The 18,281-nt window shown below is 40.5% G+C and overlaps 1 protein-coding gene across 5 annotated transcripts in view; it reads right to left on the bottom strand.

Moving 5' to 3' along the window:
- The window catches only part of prkcaa (protein kinase C, alpha, a), a 137,756-nt gene that overhangs the window by 19,495 nt on the left and 99,980 nt on the right, over window positions 1-18,281 (bottom strand). For all 5 annotated transcript variants that reach the window (XM_070917077.1, XM_070917069.1, XM_070917052.1 and 2 more), the window contains 3 exons: window positions 18,107-18,169; window positions 17,622-17,760; window positions 2,105-2,185 (listed from right to left, as the gene is read on the bottom strand). In XM_070917077.1, coding sequence (XP_070773178.1) covers window positions 2,105-2,185; window positions 17,622-17,760; window positions 18,107-18,169 — 283 coding nt within the window. The remainder of the gene's footprint in view (window positions 1-2,104; window positions 2,186-17,621; window positions 17,761-18,106; window positions 18,170-18,281) is intronic.

Consider the following 18,281-nt stretch of genomic DNA (forward strand, 5'->3'; position numbering starts at 1 on the left):
TTTTACTGCTGAAAGTTAAGTGTCACCATGTAGCACCATAGGGATCCAGCCTCTGTGTACTCTACTACAACAGGTACATTTAAAAAATATAGTAAAAACTGTTCTCTCAAATGAATAAATATGAGGAGGGCAGAAACAATTTGACTTAACAGGGTGCCAAGAGGAAGAACAGGGGAGAAAAAGACAGAGAAATACAAACAACAAAAACATAGAAGTGGAGAGAAGATAACAAGGAACAGTGCAAACAGTTTCTCAGGAAGACCTTGCAGGGCAAATGGAGTGGATGACCCAGCTCTTTCCCCCTCCTCAATGGGTGGTTATCATCAGTAACCATAATGTGGGTGTTTTGACAGTCTATAAAATGAATTATTCGTCATTTCCACTCCACTGGCCCTTTCGGGGAGAGATAGCCTGTCTGCGTCATGCCCTCTTTACCTGATTTCACACAAGGCAGGGAGAGACAGAGGAAGGGAACATCTGAATACTTTTATTAATTGTTTAACAGCTTGCTCTGAGTTCATTTGGGAATGAAAAACATACCCATGTTCATGCTTTGATTCACTGTGGGGGAGTTTGCTTTTGCATGTACTTGCATTTTGCTTTTGGCCTTTTGAAATGAGGTCAATTCAAAAATATATTAACAAGTCATACATCTCTTAATAAGTCATTTAGTGAGTCTTGGAAACATGTTTTATTAAGACCTTTAAAAATCCTTCTGAAGAGGTCATGTCAATGTCTCTTGAATCAATTTACATTAATAGTGTATGAAGAAAACAGTTATGACAATATATTAAGCCATAGCTGCACCTTTCACAAACTGGTGATTATGCTTTTTTATCTCTGACATGGTCTGTTTCCACTATAACTTCCACTAGAATGTGGTGTTTTAAGAAAGTCATTATAAATAGCCAATGCTATGCTAATCCGTGAAGAGGTCATATTGTTCCAATGTAACCTCCACATAGAGCTTCTTCGGGCTGATGCTATACGAGTTAAACAAACACCAAACAAGAAACAGTGGAAAAGTATGCTTCCCAGACGAGTTAGTGGTTAGTGGAAGAATTGAATCTGCTCAATTTGTGCTCAAGTGCAGGCACTTAAAGGCATGAAGAATACAAACAGGCTTGGACTAACTGGTAGTTACTCCTGTTGCGACACATGTCAAGTTTGGTGCTCTTCCTCAGCAATAAACAAGGAATCTGAAAAGGTAGGCTTCCTAAACAGATCAGTGGTAACACAAAAAATCGAAGGGAGTCGTTTGATGCAGAAATATGAGAAATTTACTTTACACTCATTTTCTGTACATACATGCACACAGGCACTAAAAAGAACCCCAAAAGCCTATGGCTGGCAGCAGATTATATCTTTTTGATTAAAAGAGTATTCCAACAATTTAGCATTGCACACCACTATTAAAAAAGATCAAAATTGATGCAGCAGAACAAGAGATAGTGTCTTTTTTATTCCATGTATTCTTCTTCCTCGTCAAAACTTGTTACCTACATTACCCACAATGCAACTCAAGTAGTGGCTAATGTAGCCTCGAGCCACTGTGTCAAGCAGAGATGCGTAGCGGGCTACAGAGGTCTGGTAAGCTCACTTCGTTCTAACTCCCTCTGGAGCCACAAAAGGCTTCATACAACTTTTTCCACTTTGAAGGTGGTACTCCCCAAGACCTGTGAACAGACTTTGATGATGTGTACGTTCCCCTTTATTCTCACTGCAGTTCAGTTCCGAAAACAGCAATTTGTTTGTTTTAGGGCACAAAAAAACTCTAAAACACAAGAATGGGTTGTAGGAAATTGTAAGCTTGTCTTAACCCAACTCAAAAATAAGCTCAGCTGACTACATTAAAAGAGGGTGAAAGGTTAAACCAAATAGGATATGCCCTATGACTGGAGGGGAGATGGTGGTTTTCTGTGTTGATGTGGCTCATTGGTGCTGGTGGGAAGGTTTTTAGGAAGCACCACCTGAGTACATTTAGGCCTTGCTACCAGGGGAACTTGAACGTGGGAATAATGTGGCTGTGAGCAGTCTGTGAGCATGTAGCAGGCAATTACACAATAAGGACAATTGTGTGTGTGTGTGTGTGTACACCACTCACCTGCCCTGCCAGCATTTCATAGAGCAGAACTCCATATGCCCACCAGTCTACAGAGCGTCCATACGGCTGATATGCGATGATCTGTGGAGGAAGGAAGAGAAAATATTCAGAAGTTCAGCCTAACTCAAACAATTGTGAGAGACAAATTAGGTCAGTGTGAACGATACACTGCATTTTTTTTTTTATTAAAAGCAAAGTATGTTACCATTTTCATATCAACACTGACTCAAAAACAGACAATTGCCAAGCCGCTGAACTAGATCACGACATACATGCGATCACTTGGACCTGTAAATTAAATATGCAGCTCGTCACAGATTATATGACTATATCAGTACACCGTTTCAACACTTATTCTATATTCTTTTACCTCTGTCTGCACTGAAGGTACATATCATTAGATTGCAAAGACGCGCCACATTATTCACTCACAATGAATGCACTCCTTCTGTGTGATGTTGTTTAGTCTCCCATATGTTATAACCTTCATCTTAATGTTCAGATCACATATGTGAACACGAACAGGCCTCCCACAAAAGCTGAATACATAGAGCATACGTATAAATCCATGACAGGACAATTTCAGAAAGCGTCTGCAACACACTCTATGGGCCTCTTCCCAGCATGGATCCATATCTTTTCATGCACGCAGCCATTGCTTGCCTCATTTTTATGTAAATCTAAAGTTCAGCAGTTCTGAATGATAAAATAACTCATTGCAACATCAAAAGTTGTTCACAAATTGTGCTTTCCTAGATAGTTAAGATGATGTATAGGAAGTTTGACAGCAGAAAAAAAAAAACTCACAGAACATGCTTGCTTTGCTCTCCATACTGTGATTTGACTCAGACAAAGAATACATATAAAGCAAGAGTGTGACCACAGCTGTGGTAGACAGAGATGCAGGATGACCCCTGAATCACATACATTTCCAATCACCTGCAACAATAACGTCTGCCATGGTTCAGAAAAGAAGACAGGAAGCTAGAAATTTCTGAAAAGAAGCGAGCATTTGGTGCGTAGGAAGGGGGTACAGAGAGTCACTGTAAATCATTTTATTAGATGTGAGCACCTCAGAGCCACAAAAACAGTTCTCACAGGATGATGTTGCTGAAAAACACAGTTCACACTTTTGCACACAAAAACAAGACGGGAGTAAACAACAGTTGAAGCCATTGTGAATAAAATTGTTAGTGGCAAGTGTTTGCACATTTGGAGGGGCTATCTTGACATTCACATTTTGTTTTGCGAAAGTCCTTTCGTCCAAATGTTCTGAACACTGACGACACCAACTTGTTCCTGAGCTGGAGATTCGTACTTCATGACTGAAACGGTTAGGTTTAATTTTTGAGTGGTTTGATCTGGGTTATATGATTTTAGGGTATGAATTATCCAAATAATGTCTTTAAAAAATTGTTTGCGCCTGCTGATAAAGTTCAGCTCCCACTGTGAAAATAAATAAATAAATAAATAAAAGTAAATCTAATGTCTGATGAGGAAGGTCTACAACAAGGTGAGACAAAGTCATCCAAAACCTCCTTAATGTCATTACTCATAATCAAGTCTTCACTGTTAGTGATGGTAGGTACAGCTTCACAGCAGGTACATCTTTTACATGCAATGACACAGAGGGAAACAAAAAAAGAGACAACGACACGGGAGGTGAAGAATTTCAACAAAAAGAACATATTAACCTCCACTGGACGCCTCTGTCAACTGTGCCGTTTCCTCTGGCGAGGATTTCCTGACATTGGTCAAGGTTAGTGCTTTCACCCGCTTTCACCCTATTCACACCACTCTGAAGACCCGCATATTTACACTTCACACCCACTTCCACATCCAACCATTTCTCTTCCGCCACACAACAGCAGCCGGTGCAGCATTGAGCATGTGCATATATTCAATTCAATTCAATTTTATTTATATAGCGCCAAATCACAACAAAGTCATCTCATGACACTTTACAAATAGAGCAGGTCTAGACTCTTTATAATGTTATTACAGAGACCCAACAGTTACCACCATGAGCAAGCACTTTGGCGACAGTGGCAAGGAAAAACTTCCTTTTAAGAGGCAGAAACCTCGAGCAGAACCAGACTCTAGGTGGGCGGCCATCTGCTTTGACCGGTTGGGTCTGAGAGAGAGAGGGGGGGGGGGGGGGGGGCAGACAGAAAGAGACAGAGATAGACGTAGAGACACAGACAGACAGACAGACAGACAGACAATATGCATCTCAGGCTCACATCCAGCACACAAGCATATACATACAGGACATTATGGTGTCCCACACACACAAACAACTTCAGGTGTGTCATAGGGTACATTGCTCTATGACCTTCGCTGAGTAACATCTGACCTCTGCTGCACACATGCTGCCCCAGGACACTCCTCCAGCTTAGTAACATACACTCATGCATGGACAACATACTGTATGTGAAGAAACAAAAAACTCACATACATTAGACGCGTACACACCAATGCGCTAAGGTGCGTGAAAGCGGATCTATCCTGTATCACTCTATAACCTTCGCTGCGTAACACCTGACCTCTGCCTCGCCCATGGGAGCCCACATATGCACACAAACACACACACACAGGCGGCCGAACACACCTCCAGCTCTGCACTCTACTGTCATGATGCTGTCCTGAGGGTTGATGGGAGCCGGCTGGACACGCAGTACATCCACGTGTTTACCCCCATACACAAAGGCAGGCATGCACATACACTAATGTGCCTTTGAATGAGAGTTATAGAAGCAGAAAGCATTTATATAGCACACATTTAATGTCACAGGCTGTGTGACGTCAGTTCTTCTTCAATACATCACATTTTCCTCTAGCATTTTCAGTTTCTGTGTAGTGCATGTCTTGCATGTAACAATGTCAGCTGTGTAAAAATGTTGACTATATGTAACATCACTATGGCCACAAACTCATCAATCATCAATTCATCTATCATCTTGAAAGGTTGATACTAACACCAGGTGTTTCATTCACACTGTAGGCTAACTGGATATCTACAGAACTACTGAACAGTGATTGCTTTGTTAGCATTCAATAACTACAGCTCTCATGTTTCATTGAAAGTGCTTATGTCAAAGACTTGTGTCGCTGTAGTAACAAAACATCGTCTCCCTCTATAGTAAAAACTGTATAAGCATGGTGAATGGTTGAATATGCCAGAACTTGTTTTTTGTAATAAAGACAGGCATGGCTGTAAATGTGCACTAAAACACTAAAACAAATTAGTTCGGTGTAGTTTTTGGAAGATTTTGTTACGACATCTGCAAGGATGGAAACTACATCACATGTTACATGTTTCTTAAAAACAACATTTACATGGCTGTCCTATAATTACTTTTCCATCTTGTATGTAAAAGCCTCTTATCATAATACCTCCAACCTTGACCCAGATGGACATGTTTCATGAACTTCACACGGCCAACTACACGTAAACAACATACAAACCTTGCATAAGCTTTCACACGCTGCTCCACCAACGCTTAAAATCCCCTCTTGCAGACCCCCACAGGTGTCACAACTCTGCAGACCTCAAAGATGAGGGCTGTTTTACTCGTCCTGCTTGGCTGCTGCCTGTCTGAGGCAAACGTCCTGGGACAGAGGTTCACTGCTATCACATATACTCAGGATGGGCCTGCTGAGGCAGATAGCTTCACTCTGCTCAGAAAGATGATGGCTGTTCTGCATGAGCAGAGAAATGAGCTGCGACACACCAAAGAGCAACTGGTGCAACTTCAGAAAGTACAGGGTATGTGCGGGAGGTGATAGTATGGTTTAAGTATGCAGCATCTTCTGCATTTGATCCTCCAAGTCTTCTTTTTTTCTCAGACTTAATGTCAAATATAGTATTATTACTTACTGTTTCACATTCACTCATACTGCATTATATAATTTGTGTAATCAACTGTGTAGAACAGACATCCATACAGATAGTCGCTGACAGCCTGATGGAGGAACTATGGAAACAGGTGGAAGCACTGAAGAAAGGCTTTACAGGTAGAATGAAAATGAAAGCATAATTACATAATTATGTGTAAAATGAACATGTATGTAATCTTTCATCTGTTCATCAATAAAATGAATTATGTGTTGTGTAATTAAGTTTCTATCACTACCTGGTGAGGTGTTGACATTGTTTCCATTCTGTAAAAAAGACCACGAGGCCAGGCTGAGAGTCAGCGAGATGCAGGATGAGGAGCAGAGGAAGCAGGTGCAGCAAGTCGTGCGGCAGTACACAGGTAAGGTACCTTTATCCACAACATGGGACATAAGCTGAGGCCCTTTTTAAAATACTAATAATCAAAATGAGAGCACTTGACAAAATAAAGAAGCAGGACGATATTTTAAGCCAATAAAGTTGACACAATGGCTGCAACCTTTATATATACAGTAGTTATAAATTCTAAATGCTATCTATCAATATATTTTTACATGTTTTTATTTGTTTACTCTATTCATCTTTATTTCATTCTCACTGAGCAGAACTGGAGGCCAGACTGAATGCCAGTGATTTGGAGGGTCAAAGCAAACGAGTGGTACAACTGCAGAGGGAAAGTAAAGGTAACATAACAAACAAGTCAATAATTGATGACCAGCAAAGTAGATTTCATCCTCATCTCAGCTCATCTGATCTCACCTCATGATTTATCTTTGACTGAATGGTTAAAGTCATGCAGTATTTATTCGCTCATTTTTAACAAATAGAGTTGAACGCCAGACTGACAGAACTCGGAAATGAGCTTGGAGACGCGGCCGCAGAAGTGAAGGCACTGCAGGCTGCTGATCAGGGTAAATGAACTACATTCACACTGTATGATTATGTACATCAGTATATTTTCAATACATTTTTTTTTTTGCTCTTTGGTTTTTGAAAAAGAATGCGAGATGTGGAATCATCTACTCCATTCCTCACACATTAGCTGCAAACTCTACTGTATATGTGATTACAGTTCTGTATGCTATCTATCATCCCATTTTTCTAGTTTGTTTGTTTTCTTGTTTCTTTATTCTAATGATTCTAATATCTCTTCCATCCCCACTGAGCAGAACTGGAGGCCAGACTGAATGCCAGTGATTTGGAGGGCCAAAACACACAAGTGGAACAACTACAGAAGCTAAGTAAAGGTAATACAAACAAACAAGTTAATTATTATGACAGAGTAAGGTAGATTTATTCTCACCTCAGCTCATCTAATTTCACTTCATGATTTATATTTGACTGAAGGGAGAATCATGCAGTATTAATTTGCCTGTTTGTTTTTTACAAATAGAGCTGAACATCAGACTGACAGAGCTGGGGAATAAGTTTGGAGATGTGAACACAGATGTGAAGGCACTGCAGGCTGCTGATCAAGGTAAATAAATTGCATTTTTCCTGCATGGGTATGTCCAATACTATGCAACCATACATTTCTTTTGAGGAGTAAGATGAGACATTAGACATTTTCACCCCTGCCTGGTTTGTTAATGTTGTTTCTCACAATAAAACTGAAACTATACGATCTAATGCAATAAATGAATGAAAGAATTATGTACAAAAAAAATAAAAAGATATTCCCTAACTTCCTCAAAGAAGGAAACTCCATCATTTTCCCAGGATATCATGACCAGTCACAGTCTCGTAATAGCGGTCAAGCCTTCCCTCCATCTCATCTTGTTATATCATCTAATCTGAAGTGGACTCATTTGATTTTGCATTGTTTTTAATCCACCCAGCACTGATGCTGTACATTACCCACATTTTGCTCGTCATTTGTCCATTTGGTTTTATTTCATTCTGATAGAACTGGCAGCCAGACTGGGAGTCACTGAGAGCCTGAGTGAGGGGCTCAAGATCAAAACAACAGACATGGAAAGGGACATCAAAGCTCTCACGACAGCTCATCAAGGTAGGCCTTATGGTGTTGAAAATTACATTTGATTATGAATGCGTGTTTAGGTTATTAGGGGCGATTGAAACACTGTGTAGCATCTGATCCCTTCTTTGATTTAAATGAGATATAATGGCTGATATCATGCAGTTTTTAATGCAGCTACCATCTTTTATTCAAACATGCATTTACTACCATAATATTAACAGTTTACTGTTAATCTATAATGTTTATTTTGTAATACCTAGTTCAGACTGTTTTCAATCTCCTCCAATAATCCCACAGAGTTTGACGCCAGACTGAATGCCGCTGAGATTATGGACCAGGAGATGAACATAAAGCTTGAAAAAACAGAGGCTGAGATGGAGGCACTTCGAACAGCTGGTCAAGGCAAGCAAAAAATTATTGATGAAGTGTATCCACATCTGCATTGATTTGATATGATAAATGATTAAATTGGCTTTAAAGGTTTATAGTAATATCTGTGTATTATGCTGTTGCTCAGTATAAATATTTGTCTCCTTTAATTTAAAAAGTCATTATTTCAATTTGATGCATCTCACGTCAGATACATTTTATTGCAATTAATGCATTTTTATTATAGAGTTAACAGTCAAACTGGAAAGAAATCAAACTGTACAAGAGGAGCTGAGGAATAAGGTTGACCAAACAGCTGCAGTCGTGGAAGAGGTGAAGACATCAATAACTGAGGGTAAATAAGTTACTGCATCAACATGGGAAGGTTGAAGTTTGACTTAAAGTATAAACTATGGAGATGGGAGGCTCATTTTTGTGTACTTCCATTTCCACCTTAAAGATAATAAAACAACTGTTTTTATACAAAAAAATATAATACACATTTGTAGCCTTTTCAACAGTGTTGTTTTTCTTGTTGACAGATAAAGTGGCTTTCTCAGCTGCACTGGAAGAGAACCAAACGCACATTGGGCCATTTAACACAGAGACCACTCTTGTCTACAAGAAAGTCATCACCAACATTGGTGACAGCTATGATCCAACAACAGGTAATGTACTGCAGGAACATATTTGTGTAATCACTGAATTAATTAACAGCATCCTTGTTTTTCACATGTGAGCTCAATGCCATACACAATACTGGAAAACATTTTTCCTAGCCCCTACATGCACTTCATCACTTATGAACCTGGGCCTTGTTTTTCTAATTTCTTCCTATATTATACAATGGACCTGCTCATACAAGCATACTGTGGACTTTCCATAAGTTGTTTTTTCTTGCCTTGTCATTGCTTAGGTGAATTCCTGCCTGCTCTTGGAATCTATTTGCATGTTAATAGAACAGTGCTGTGATACTTCTCATTTAACCCTGTCATATTGTGTTAATGCTTCATGCCATGCAACATTAATTTTGAAATGACTTATCGTCCTCTTTCTTCTTCAATCTTCCTGTTCAGGAGTCTTTACAGCTCCGGTTAGTGGAGTTTACCACTTCACCGTCTACTCTCATGCTAACGCAGGAAACCCTGGGTTTTTACTCTTGTACAAGAATAGTGAGGCTGTTGTGGGCACCGCTGAACACCCAACCGCCTCCGACGTCACAGACAACGGCTCTAATGGGGTAGTGCTGCTTCTTCAGAAAGGAGACCAGGTCGATGTGCACATGGAAGCCAGGTCCTGGGTCTGGGCAGACAGTGATCGCAACCTCTGTACTTTTACTGGTATTCTGCTGTACAGTATGAACAGCGATGTGCCCAAAACCACTCTGTAACTTTGCTAGTGCAATTACTTGCAGACAGTCACTTAAATAACGCATAGAAATAGATCATTTGTATCACAAATTACACTACATTATGCTCTTTTCCAGATTTCAACTGCACCTAATTATTCAAATAAACAGATTCACATTTGAGTTACTTATGGTCAGCTTAGAAAGAACAATTCATATCCAATCTGTGATCCACAATGTATCAATTTAGATTCAAAATGAGCTCCCATTAATTAATTCAAAGCTGTTGTTCACTGACTTTGTAACTTGATTATCTCGGCTGAATCTCAATACAGTACATTCTATGAGACCTTGAGTCATAAACCAGAAGAAATACTGTACATCTCAGTATAACAATCCTAAAAATTATGGTTTAGTCACACAACAGTGTTTCTTCAGCGCTTTGCTTGACCCTTACAAAACGTGAAAGTCATGACAACTATGCACATCTATTAAACGTACAGCTGGCGTATTGTTCCATCTGTGAATGTGCATAAGTTCCTTGAGATCATATCAACAAGAAACAGAATAAGAATGAGACTATAACCCGGAGTGACAGCACAATGTGAAAGTGACGAACACATGTATGAGAAAATGCGCCTCAAGAAGGTGAGAAGGGCTAAGCCTTAATCCTCACCTTTGGTGAGAAGGCAGGGAGATGCAGTAAGGAAAAGCCCCCTTCCCTTGTCTTGCTTCAATGTTTTTAATTAGCTCGAGGGTCAAAGACTCCATGGTGAGGGAAACCTCTGGGTGAAATCCCTGAGTTCGCCTGCTCAAATCCTTATTCCTGCAGGAATCATGCCAACCTTCAGCCTGACCTGACTGCTGCCAATGAATTCAGTTACGCACTCTGAAGATTTGTTTTCACATACGATTTGCTCTGCCACTGTTAAGATATTTCAATATGTATGAGAAGGGATAATGCCTTATCCTTGTAAACTGAAAGCAGAACAGTCTTACTGGTGAAAACACTCGCTCTTGATCTCCCTACTCACCTCTAAACAAAAATAGAACAGTTCCGATACAATACAACACAATATACTAAGACAACAACTTTGAGCACTTCAGATATGCCACATCTTTAATGAGGAGAGTCAAGTTGTTTAATACTTAATACTGATTTGTTAAACAGTTTTACCATGACAGGGTGAACTACGACGATGCTAGACAGCGAGGACCTAATGTGGTATATTTGTTGCACTGTGTCACTGAGAATTGACCTCACAGTCTCTCTTGCAAAACCATGTGCAATAAGAGATTTAAGCATGGAAAGCATTTAGACACATCAGGTCAATGTAGCAAGGAGATCCGCAGCCTCACGTCGGTTTGTGTCATGGGAAAAAGAGAAGAAAAAAAGAGGGGAAGAGAGATAGAAAGGGGCAGGGAGAAAGAGAGAGATAGACAGGGGAGGGAGCATGAGGAAGAGAGTCAGATGGCATCAAAAACAATGAGATAAAGACACATTTTCCTTTCTTATGCCAGAGACACTATAAATTAAAATTATTGCTGTAGGAACTGTAGTACTCTATCACAAAAAAGCAACAAATGGTTCTCAGTCAGGATGAGATGTAGTATACAGTGTAAACAGTATCTGTTGTTACTACTTTTTTATGCTAACACAGTAGCTATAGGGATGGCAGTGTGGGTTTGTCGATTGGTCAGTCGGTCGGTCCACCACTGTGGTCCAGAATGAAAGATCAAATAACTGTTGGATGGATTTCCATGACATTTTATAGAAACATTTACAGTCCCTAGTGGATTAGATATCCCCAACTTTATCTAATATCTGCTATTCCTATCTAAGTTTTTTTTAGTGAACAAATTTTGGTTCAGACATTTACTGTATGCGTCCCAGACAATAGACCCTAACAACTTTATTGATACGCTGACTTGTCATCTAGAGCCACCAGAGAGTCGACACTTTTGATTAACAGTGAAATGTCTCAACATTAAATATGGTGCAGACATTCATATTCTCCACAGGATGAACCACGATCCCCTGACTTGTTACGAGCGCCATCATTGGCCAATATTTTCATTTGTACTTTGGTTTAGAACAATCTACCAGCAAACGTAACGACATTCCCATCAGCCTCAGCTGTATTTTCTGTTTGGTGCTAAAAAGCACTACATGTCAGCATACAAATACACTTAACTAAGATGTTAACATGGCAAACATTACCTGGTAAACATCAGTATATGAACATTGTCATTGTAAGCATGCTGACATTAGCATAACTGCCTAAGTACAGCCTAACAGAGGCGCTAGCATGGCTAGCCTTGTAGCAAATAGCAACACAAATTCTCTTGTCTTGGTCATTAAAGCTAGCAGAGAACAGACCAGGACAGCGATACAGAAAGAGATTTCTTCATTTTCCCAAAGTTAAACTATAGTTTCTATAAATTCAAGAAATTCAATTTAGTCATGTATTATTCACTGCTGTATTCCCATGTTATTGATACACTGTCACAAGCAGTTTTCCTCTCAGCCGTCGCTACTTGCTGTGGAGAAAGTAAAGAACGAAAGAGAGAAAGACTTAAAAGTCAGCGGAGGGTGGAAAAGTCGGATTCAGAATCAGTGAAAGTGAGGCAAAAAGAAAGAGAAAGGGGAAGGAAAAAGGCAGAGAGGACAATTAGAGTTCAACAAAAGCGACTGTTTAGATCAGTTTCAGGCCATCCTGTAGAGCGCTGCGCTAATGTGACGCTGCTCTGACTCGCTGCCCTTGCCACCCATCGCCTGTCTGCAACAACACCAGCGGACATTTACAGTTTCAGGCACGGTGACCTTCGTGATCTGAACCAGCATGTGGCGTCTAGATCTTCGGTTTTCCACTTCTTTACTATGTACGGATAGGTTTGTTTGCTTTGCTGTTTGCACATAAAGTGCTCTCTCCTTCTGCCAGGTTTGCGAATGATGGAAATAGACAAGCATGTCCTGTGCCTGACATTCCCTGCTCTCATCCTGTTTTATTTTTTACTTTATTGTATGAAAGCCTCTGGCCAGTAGAGCTCCGCTGATTCACTGTAGTACATGTGTGTGAAGTGAGAGAGGGTAGAATATGTGTACATTCATCTTTATATACATATAATTCAACAGTTATTTGCTCTATAATATCTTTGTTGAGTCAAAATGGCCTGAGTATCTGTGCACGTCTGTGTTTATTTGTGTACCTGTGCTTGTGGCTTGAACAGTCTGCATTTGTATGTGTGTGTGTGTGTGTGTGTGTGTGTGTGTGTGTGTGTGTGCGTGTGCATGGGCATTGCTGCAGACATTTCTCTCCCATTAGGCCTAATGCTACATGACAGTTGTGGATCAGACTGCTAGCTATTCAAAGCTACTCTCCTCCCTAAACACACACACACGCAAACCCACTCAGGAAGCAACCTCTGCTCCTACAAACCCTGTCCTCCATACAGAAACAGATAAAAACCAAGTCAGTGTGGTTGAATACTACAGCACACAACACCGTCCTTATGACCAACACTGTTACAGGGTACTACGTGAATATATGCCTCTTTGTTGTTTTCGGATCCCTTTGAGGAATGTGTGTGCTGTGGAGCAAATACAGTGTGCATCAAGCCATGTTTTAGTGGTCTGTTTTTGAAAGCATTTCTCTGTATTGTATGAGCCTGACTGTGGTTGGTTTCATTCACTGATGATGATCCTGACTTTTAGTCTCATATGAGTCACGCCCCCAAAACCCTTGGTTTTCCTTCACTAGTGCAACTTGATAGCATCTTTCCTTAGATCCTCCCTGCTTGGTAAACACCCATATCTTTCAAACTCTGACTACAGTTTGTAACGCAGGCTCTTTGTTATGTATTTAACCGTAAGTGTCAAGCCGAATCCCAGATAATCCTGATGACATCACCAGACATTATACAACTGTTTTCATAGGTTGATAGTACTCCTAATGACGAGTAAATTAAACTTCATGTGTAAAACGGTGGAGTGCCCCTTTAGAGAGGAAAATCAACTTATCAACACTAATGATGTTAATCAAAAATAACCCAAAAAGGGACAATACATTGTAGTGGTATGCATATGGAGTATAATAAACTAATTGAGAGGAGAGGAAGGTTTTATTATCAAGCTCCAATATAAAGGATGCAAAAAAAGATTTTAAAAAATACAGCATTTCTGTAATTACTGAAGTTTTTAATAAACTTTTTCATGGCTGCCATCTTGTTTGCAGGATGCTTGCATGTCCATGCTCTCTGCATTTCTGTCTCACTCGCTGTTTCCTTCTCACTTTCTCTTTTTCACCTTCTGCTTCCCCCCTGACTTCTTCTCACTTCACACTCGCTTATTCTACCAAGTGATTTTGTAGGACTGCTAATAGCTTGGATCTGAAAACGCTGGTTTGAGTGTTCAGTAATTGGTGAAGAGTTTAAAATTGGAGCTGCCACTGCAAAAGCATGCGGCCAGACGACAACTCCATGATGACTCAGGGTTGCTATTCCTAGTCCTCGAACTTTATGAGAAATAAGGAATAGCCACAGTCATTATTCAGCAACAAAAATGGAGCTACATCTCTGCATCTTAAACAACCCTGAATCATGCATGGTCAAGACACCCGAAGCAAAAACAATTGGGTCTTATAAATGAGCAATACACCATTCAAAGTTACTAGCCTGTGCGAGAACTTAGTTAAATTTTGAGAGAAAATGAATGTCCCAGACAAACCACTCTTGTACTCATGTCAATGCTGGTTGTGAAAGTACAATATGTTAGACAATATGTCAAGTCTAATAGGTCAGTCTATCCTGTATTAGAACACATTAACACTTTGAGGAGGAACACCAGCTCAGCGACAGCGTAATGAGCATCTAACAAGAGGTACTTCTTCGATGACTACATTTGTACTATATCATCCTGACACTACAACCGTTGTTTCAGTGAGGGGGAAGTGAACACCCATGCCTACTAATGCCACACTGCAGTGGGGACTAACTAGGGCGTGGAGAGAAATGGCCCGTGTCAGACAGCTCAATATCCTCAAACGCTCTGGTGAAATGTCATCATTAGGCCACTCTTTCTCATTTCAACTCCTGCTTCCTTCCTTCAGTGTCCAGCTACTCTTGTCCCCTTCTGCTCTTTTCCTCACAGTTAATACCTTATGTCGCCTCTCTGCAACCCCCCCCCGTCTCTCTCTCTCTCGCTTCCTCCCAATCTCTTTCTCTCTGTGTCAAAGTCATTGAGGTGTAAATTCACATTAGTGTGAGCATTCCTCCCAGACAGGAGCAACCAATGACTGGCTATATAGGTCAGACTAAACACAGCAAAAACTGTGTGCTAGCACATGTGTATGTGTGTGTGTGTGTGTGTGTGTGTGTGTGTGTGTGTGTGTGTGTACGTGTTGACTATCAGCAGGAATACTACTGCATTCTGTCACATGTGTACTGACAACCAAGGGACCCACCTCTACACAGAAATGTACTCCCTCACTGATAGTGTTATGTGGGTAGGTGTGTGTGTGTGTGTGTGTGTGTGTGTGTGTGTGAGAAAGAGAAGTGTGAAAATATTTCAGCTACAGTATCTCACACATACTGAGATACAAACATGCACAGACCCATAAACACAGATATGTTTAAGAAGTGACCTCACTATAGCAGCTCATATAAAGACAAAGATTTCACACACCATGTTGCATGAGAGTTTTCCTTATTCAGGGTGGCAGGTGCTCCCCACCCTGCCTCTGTAAATAGATACCGATGGTGTCCATATTGGAAACTATGGCTGGATCCAAATGATCAAAGTTTTTCTCCCACCACCCCGTAACCTACATGATGAAGGCCAAACATGTCCAATCAGAAAGGTTACATTAAATCCCTCCCAAGAGCTGAACACCTACTGTACAACTTCTCAATGTGATTTTTGGTCATTTTGTTCAAATTTAAGAAATGGACCAATGGTCGATGACAAGACCCTGCAAACATAGTTGGCCATGATCTCTCCTGAGTTCAGCAAGACAACACTCATCTATATGCAGGATTAATAGATCAACACTACCCAATGTGGAACAGGGTTTTGAGCTTACTGACATCACAAATCAACATAGGCCAAAATAATGTCCTATACAGCGCTACAGTAGCTGCTACAGACAGTGTATGTGTATACACTTAAAGCATGTTCAATAATTGCAGAGACGCCTTAAGAACGAAAGTGTTGTGAATCCCCAACAACAAGAAAGTGACATAAAAGTGAATTGTATGAAGCAACCTTTGAAGTCAAATTCAGCTAGTAAAGTAATTTGTAGTTGATCCTTCTGTCACACACAATTTGAGGAGCACTTTCCCTCGATTATATCTGAAAATGTCACCACTGTGAGCCCCTTCTTTAAGGTCAGCCTCCACTTAGGAGTGTTCTTGGGTGTGTGCATGATTGGGTTTGTGTGTCTATTTTTAGCATGTATGGATACAGATATGTATCTGTATATGGAGAATTGTGTGCATGTCATGCTGCCATGCATGTGACATCATGTGTATGTGTGTGACATTAAATGTGTGCACTGGCTCAGAGTGCTATGGAAGCAGTAGCCCCTGCCCCCTGCTGTGTCATCTCTGACTGGCGCATTAGTGTCAGCGGTCACAGCATGTTCACCCTGCGTCTGTGTGGCGGAATTAACCTCCCAGTCTGTCAGAGGGGTTTTTAGAGAGGATCAATATCCAAGCCCACTATTAAATAGAAGCCAACTAACTGATAATGACTAGAGAATGGGACAAACTAAATCAGTAAGTAAGTAAGTATAAACTGCTGCAAGCTGTAGCATCAGACCTTTCCTGTTACTATATTGGGTGAAATTAAGAGATACTGATAAATAGATTAACAGGCAGAAAATGGCATTGAATTATGGATATTTAGCCCGGTTTCCAGATCCCATGAATCACAGGCAGTGTTTTTGTTTAGCAACTCATTGGGGATGGCACTTAGACCTCTTTGAGATGATTTACTTATGTGACTGCTTGCTCCAGCAGCTGGGTCATTGTTAAACCAATCGAAACAATGCATTAACCAAAACAAGCATATTACTAGATTACAAACAATAACAAAATCTAAACATTTAGTTTGTTGTCAGTAAAATCACAACATTTTACCAGCACCACCATTTGTCAGGTAGATTCTTATCCTAACTGAATTTTGTCTTAAGCATTGGGTATTGCACCAAATGATTGCTTGGTCAGACTTGCTTGGTCTTGTTACTAGCCCCCAGCTTTACGCCCCTGGCCCACATTTGTTTTAAGTCACGGATCACTATTAATGGTTGGTCTTAACGGTTGTCTGCACAAAATATTATATTAGTGTGAGTCCTGAGTCCTGAACACTGAAAACAGAACGATGTGTGACCAACTTTCCATGTTCCGATTTTGATATGGATGTCACCACTCAACAAGGACACAAACAAACAAACATCTACATATCTGCCTTGGCAAAGAGACCACAATCATGATCCCACATGACGAGGTGAAATTGACAATCAAGTGGATTTGTCTTAAATGAAATAATTAACGCGGAAACTGATGAAAACAACACTCTGATAAAGATAAGACTTGCTCACGAGAAAACCCGTTGGGACACACGGAGACTCCAGCTTGTATGTTTGGGTTAAGTTTGGACTCGCCAGCGGACACACTGGCCGTCTGTCTGACTGGAATGCTTACGTCATCAGAGAGTTTGTGTGTGTGTGTGCCTGTGTGTGTGTGTGTGTGTGTGTGTGTGTGTGTGTGTGTGTGTGTGTCTGTCCTGAGGCAGTGACCTTAATCTGGGGCACAAGGGTGACACAGGCTCAGACCAGACAGTGACAGAGATGACCTCATGCATCAAAACACAAACGCGCACACAAACATACACGCACGCACATCTCTCCCTGTTCAGCCTTACCTCTGGGGCTATGTAGTCTGGAGTGCCGCAGAAGGTGCGTGTGGTCACTCCTTCTGTCATGTTCTCTTTACACATGCCAAAGTCAGCAATCTTAATGTGTCCCTCAGCGTCCAGCATCACATTGTCCAACTTCAGATCCCTGAGGAAGCACACAGGCATTCAAAACATCTTTGAAGATGTTGACCTTAGAATTAGTTTCAGCAGGTAGCTTTCACTGCCAATCCCTACCGCCTCTTTCATATATTATTTTACTATTTATTCCAAATAAACCCCAGTGGCTGCAGCTAATAAAACTCTGGGTGTTTCAGAAAAACAAACGCTAGAGCTTTTCCTATTACAATGACTCTTTACTGCATGGTATTCCTTGCAGAAAAACAGACATTTATTATGTCACAAAATGTCTGATTATTACTTTCAATGCAGCCACTGAATCTGAAGAACAGCATGCTCTGTGTTTAAGGTGGGTAAATTGTGTTAATATTCACCTGTAGATGACTCCTTTAACGTGCAGGAAGAAGAGACCAACAGCGATCTCTGCTGCATAGAACCTGCAATAACAACCACACATTTACAGACTTAAAACACAAGGAAACTTTAAAAAAAGAAGCTCTGCTGTATTCCAGAAATAACTCCATCTGATAAATCACATTTTTTACAAGA

This window comes from Enoplosus armatus, chromosome 2 (genome assembly GCF_043641665.1).
Source record: "Enoplosus armatus isolate fEnoArm2 chromosome 2, fEnoArm2.hap1, whole genome shotgun sequence".
In the NCBI taxonomy this organism is placed as follows: domain Eukaryota; kingdom Metazoa; phylum Chordata; class Actinopteri; order Centrarchiformes; family Enoplosidae; genus Enoplosus; species Enoplosus armatus.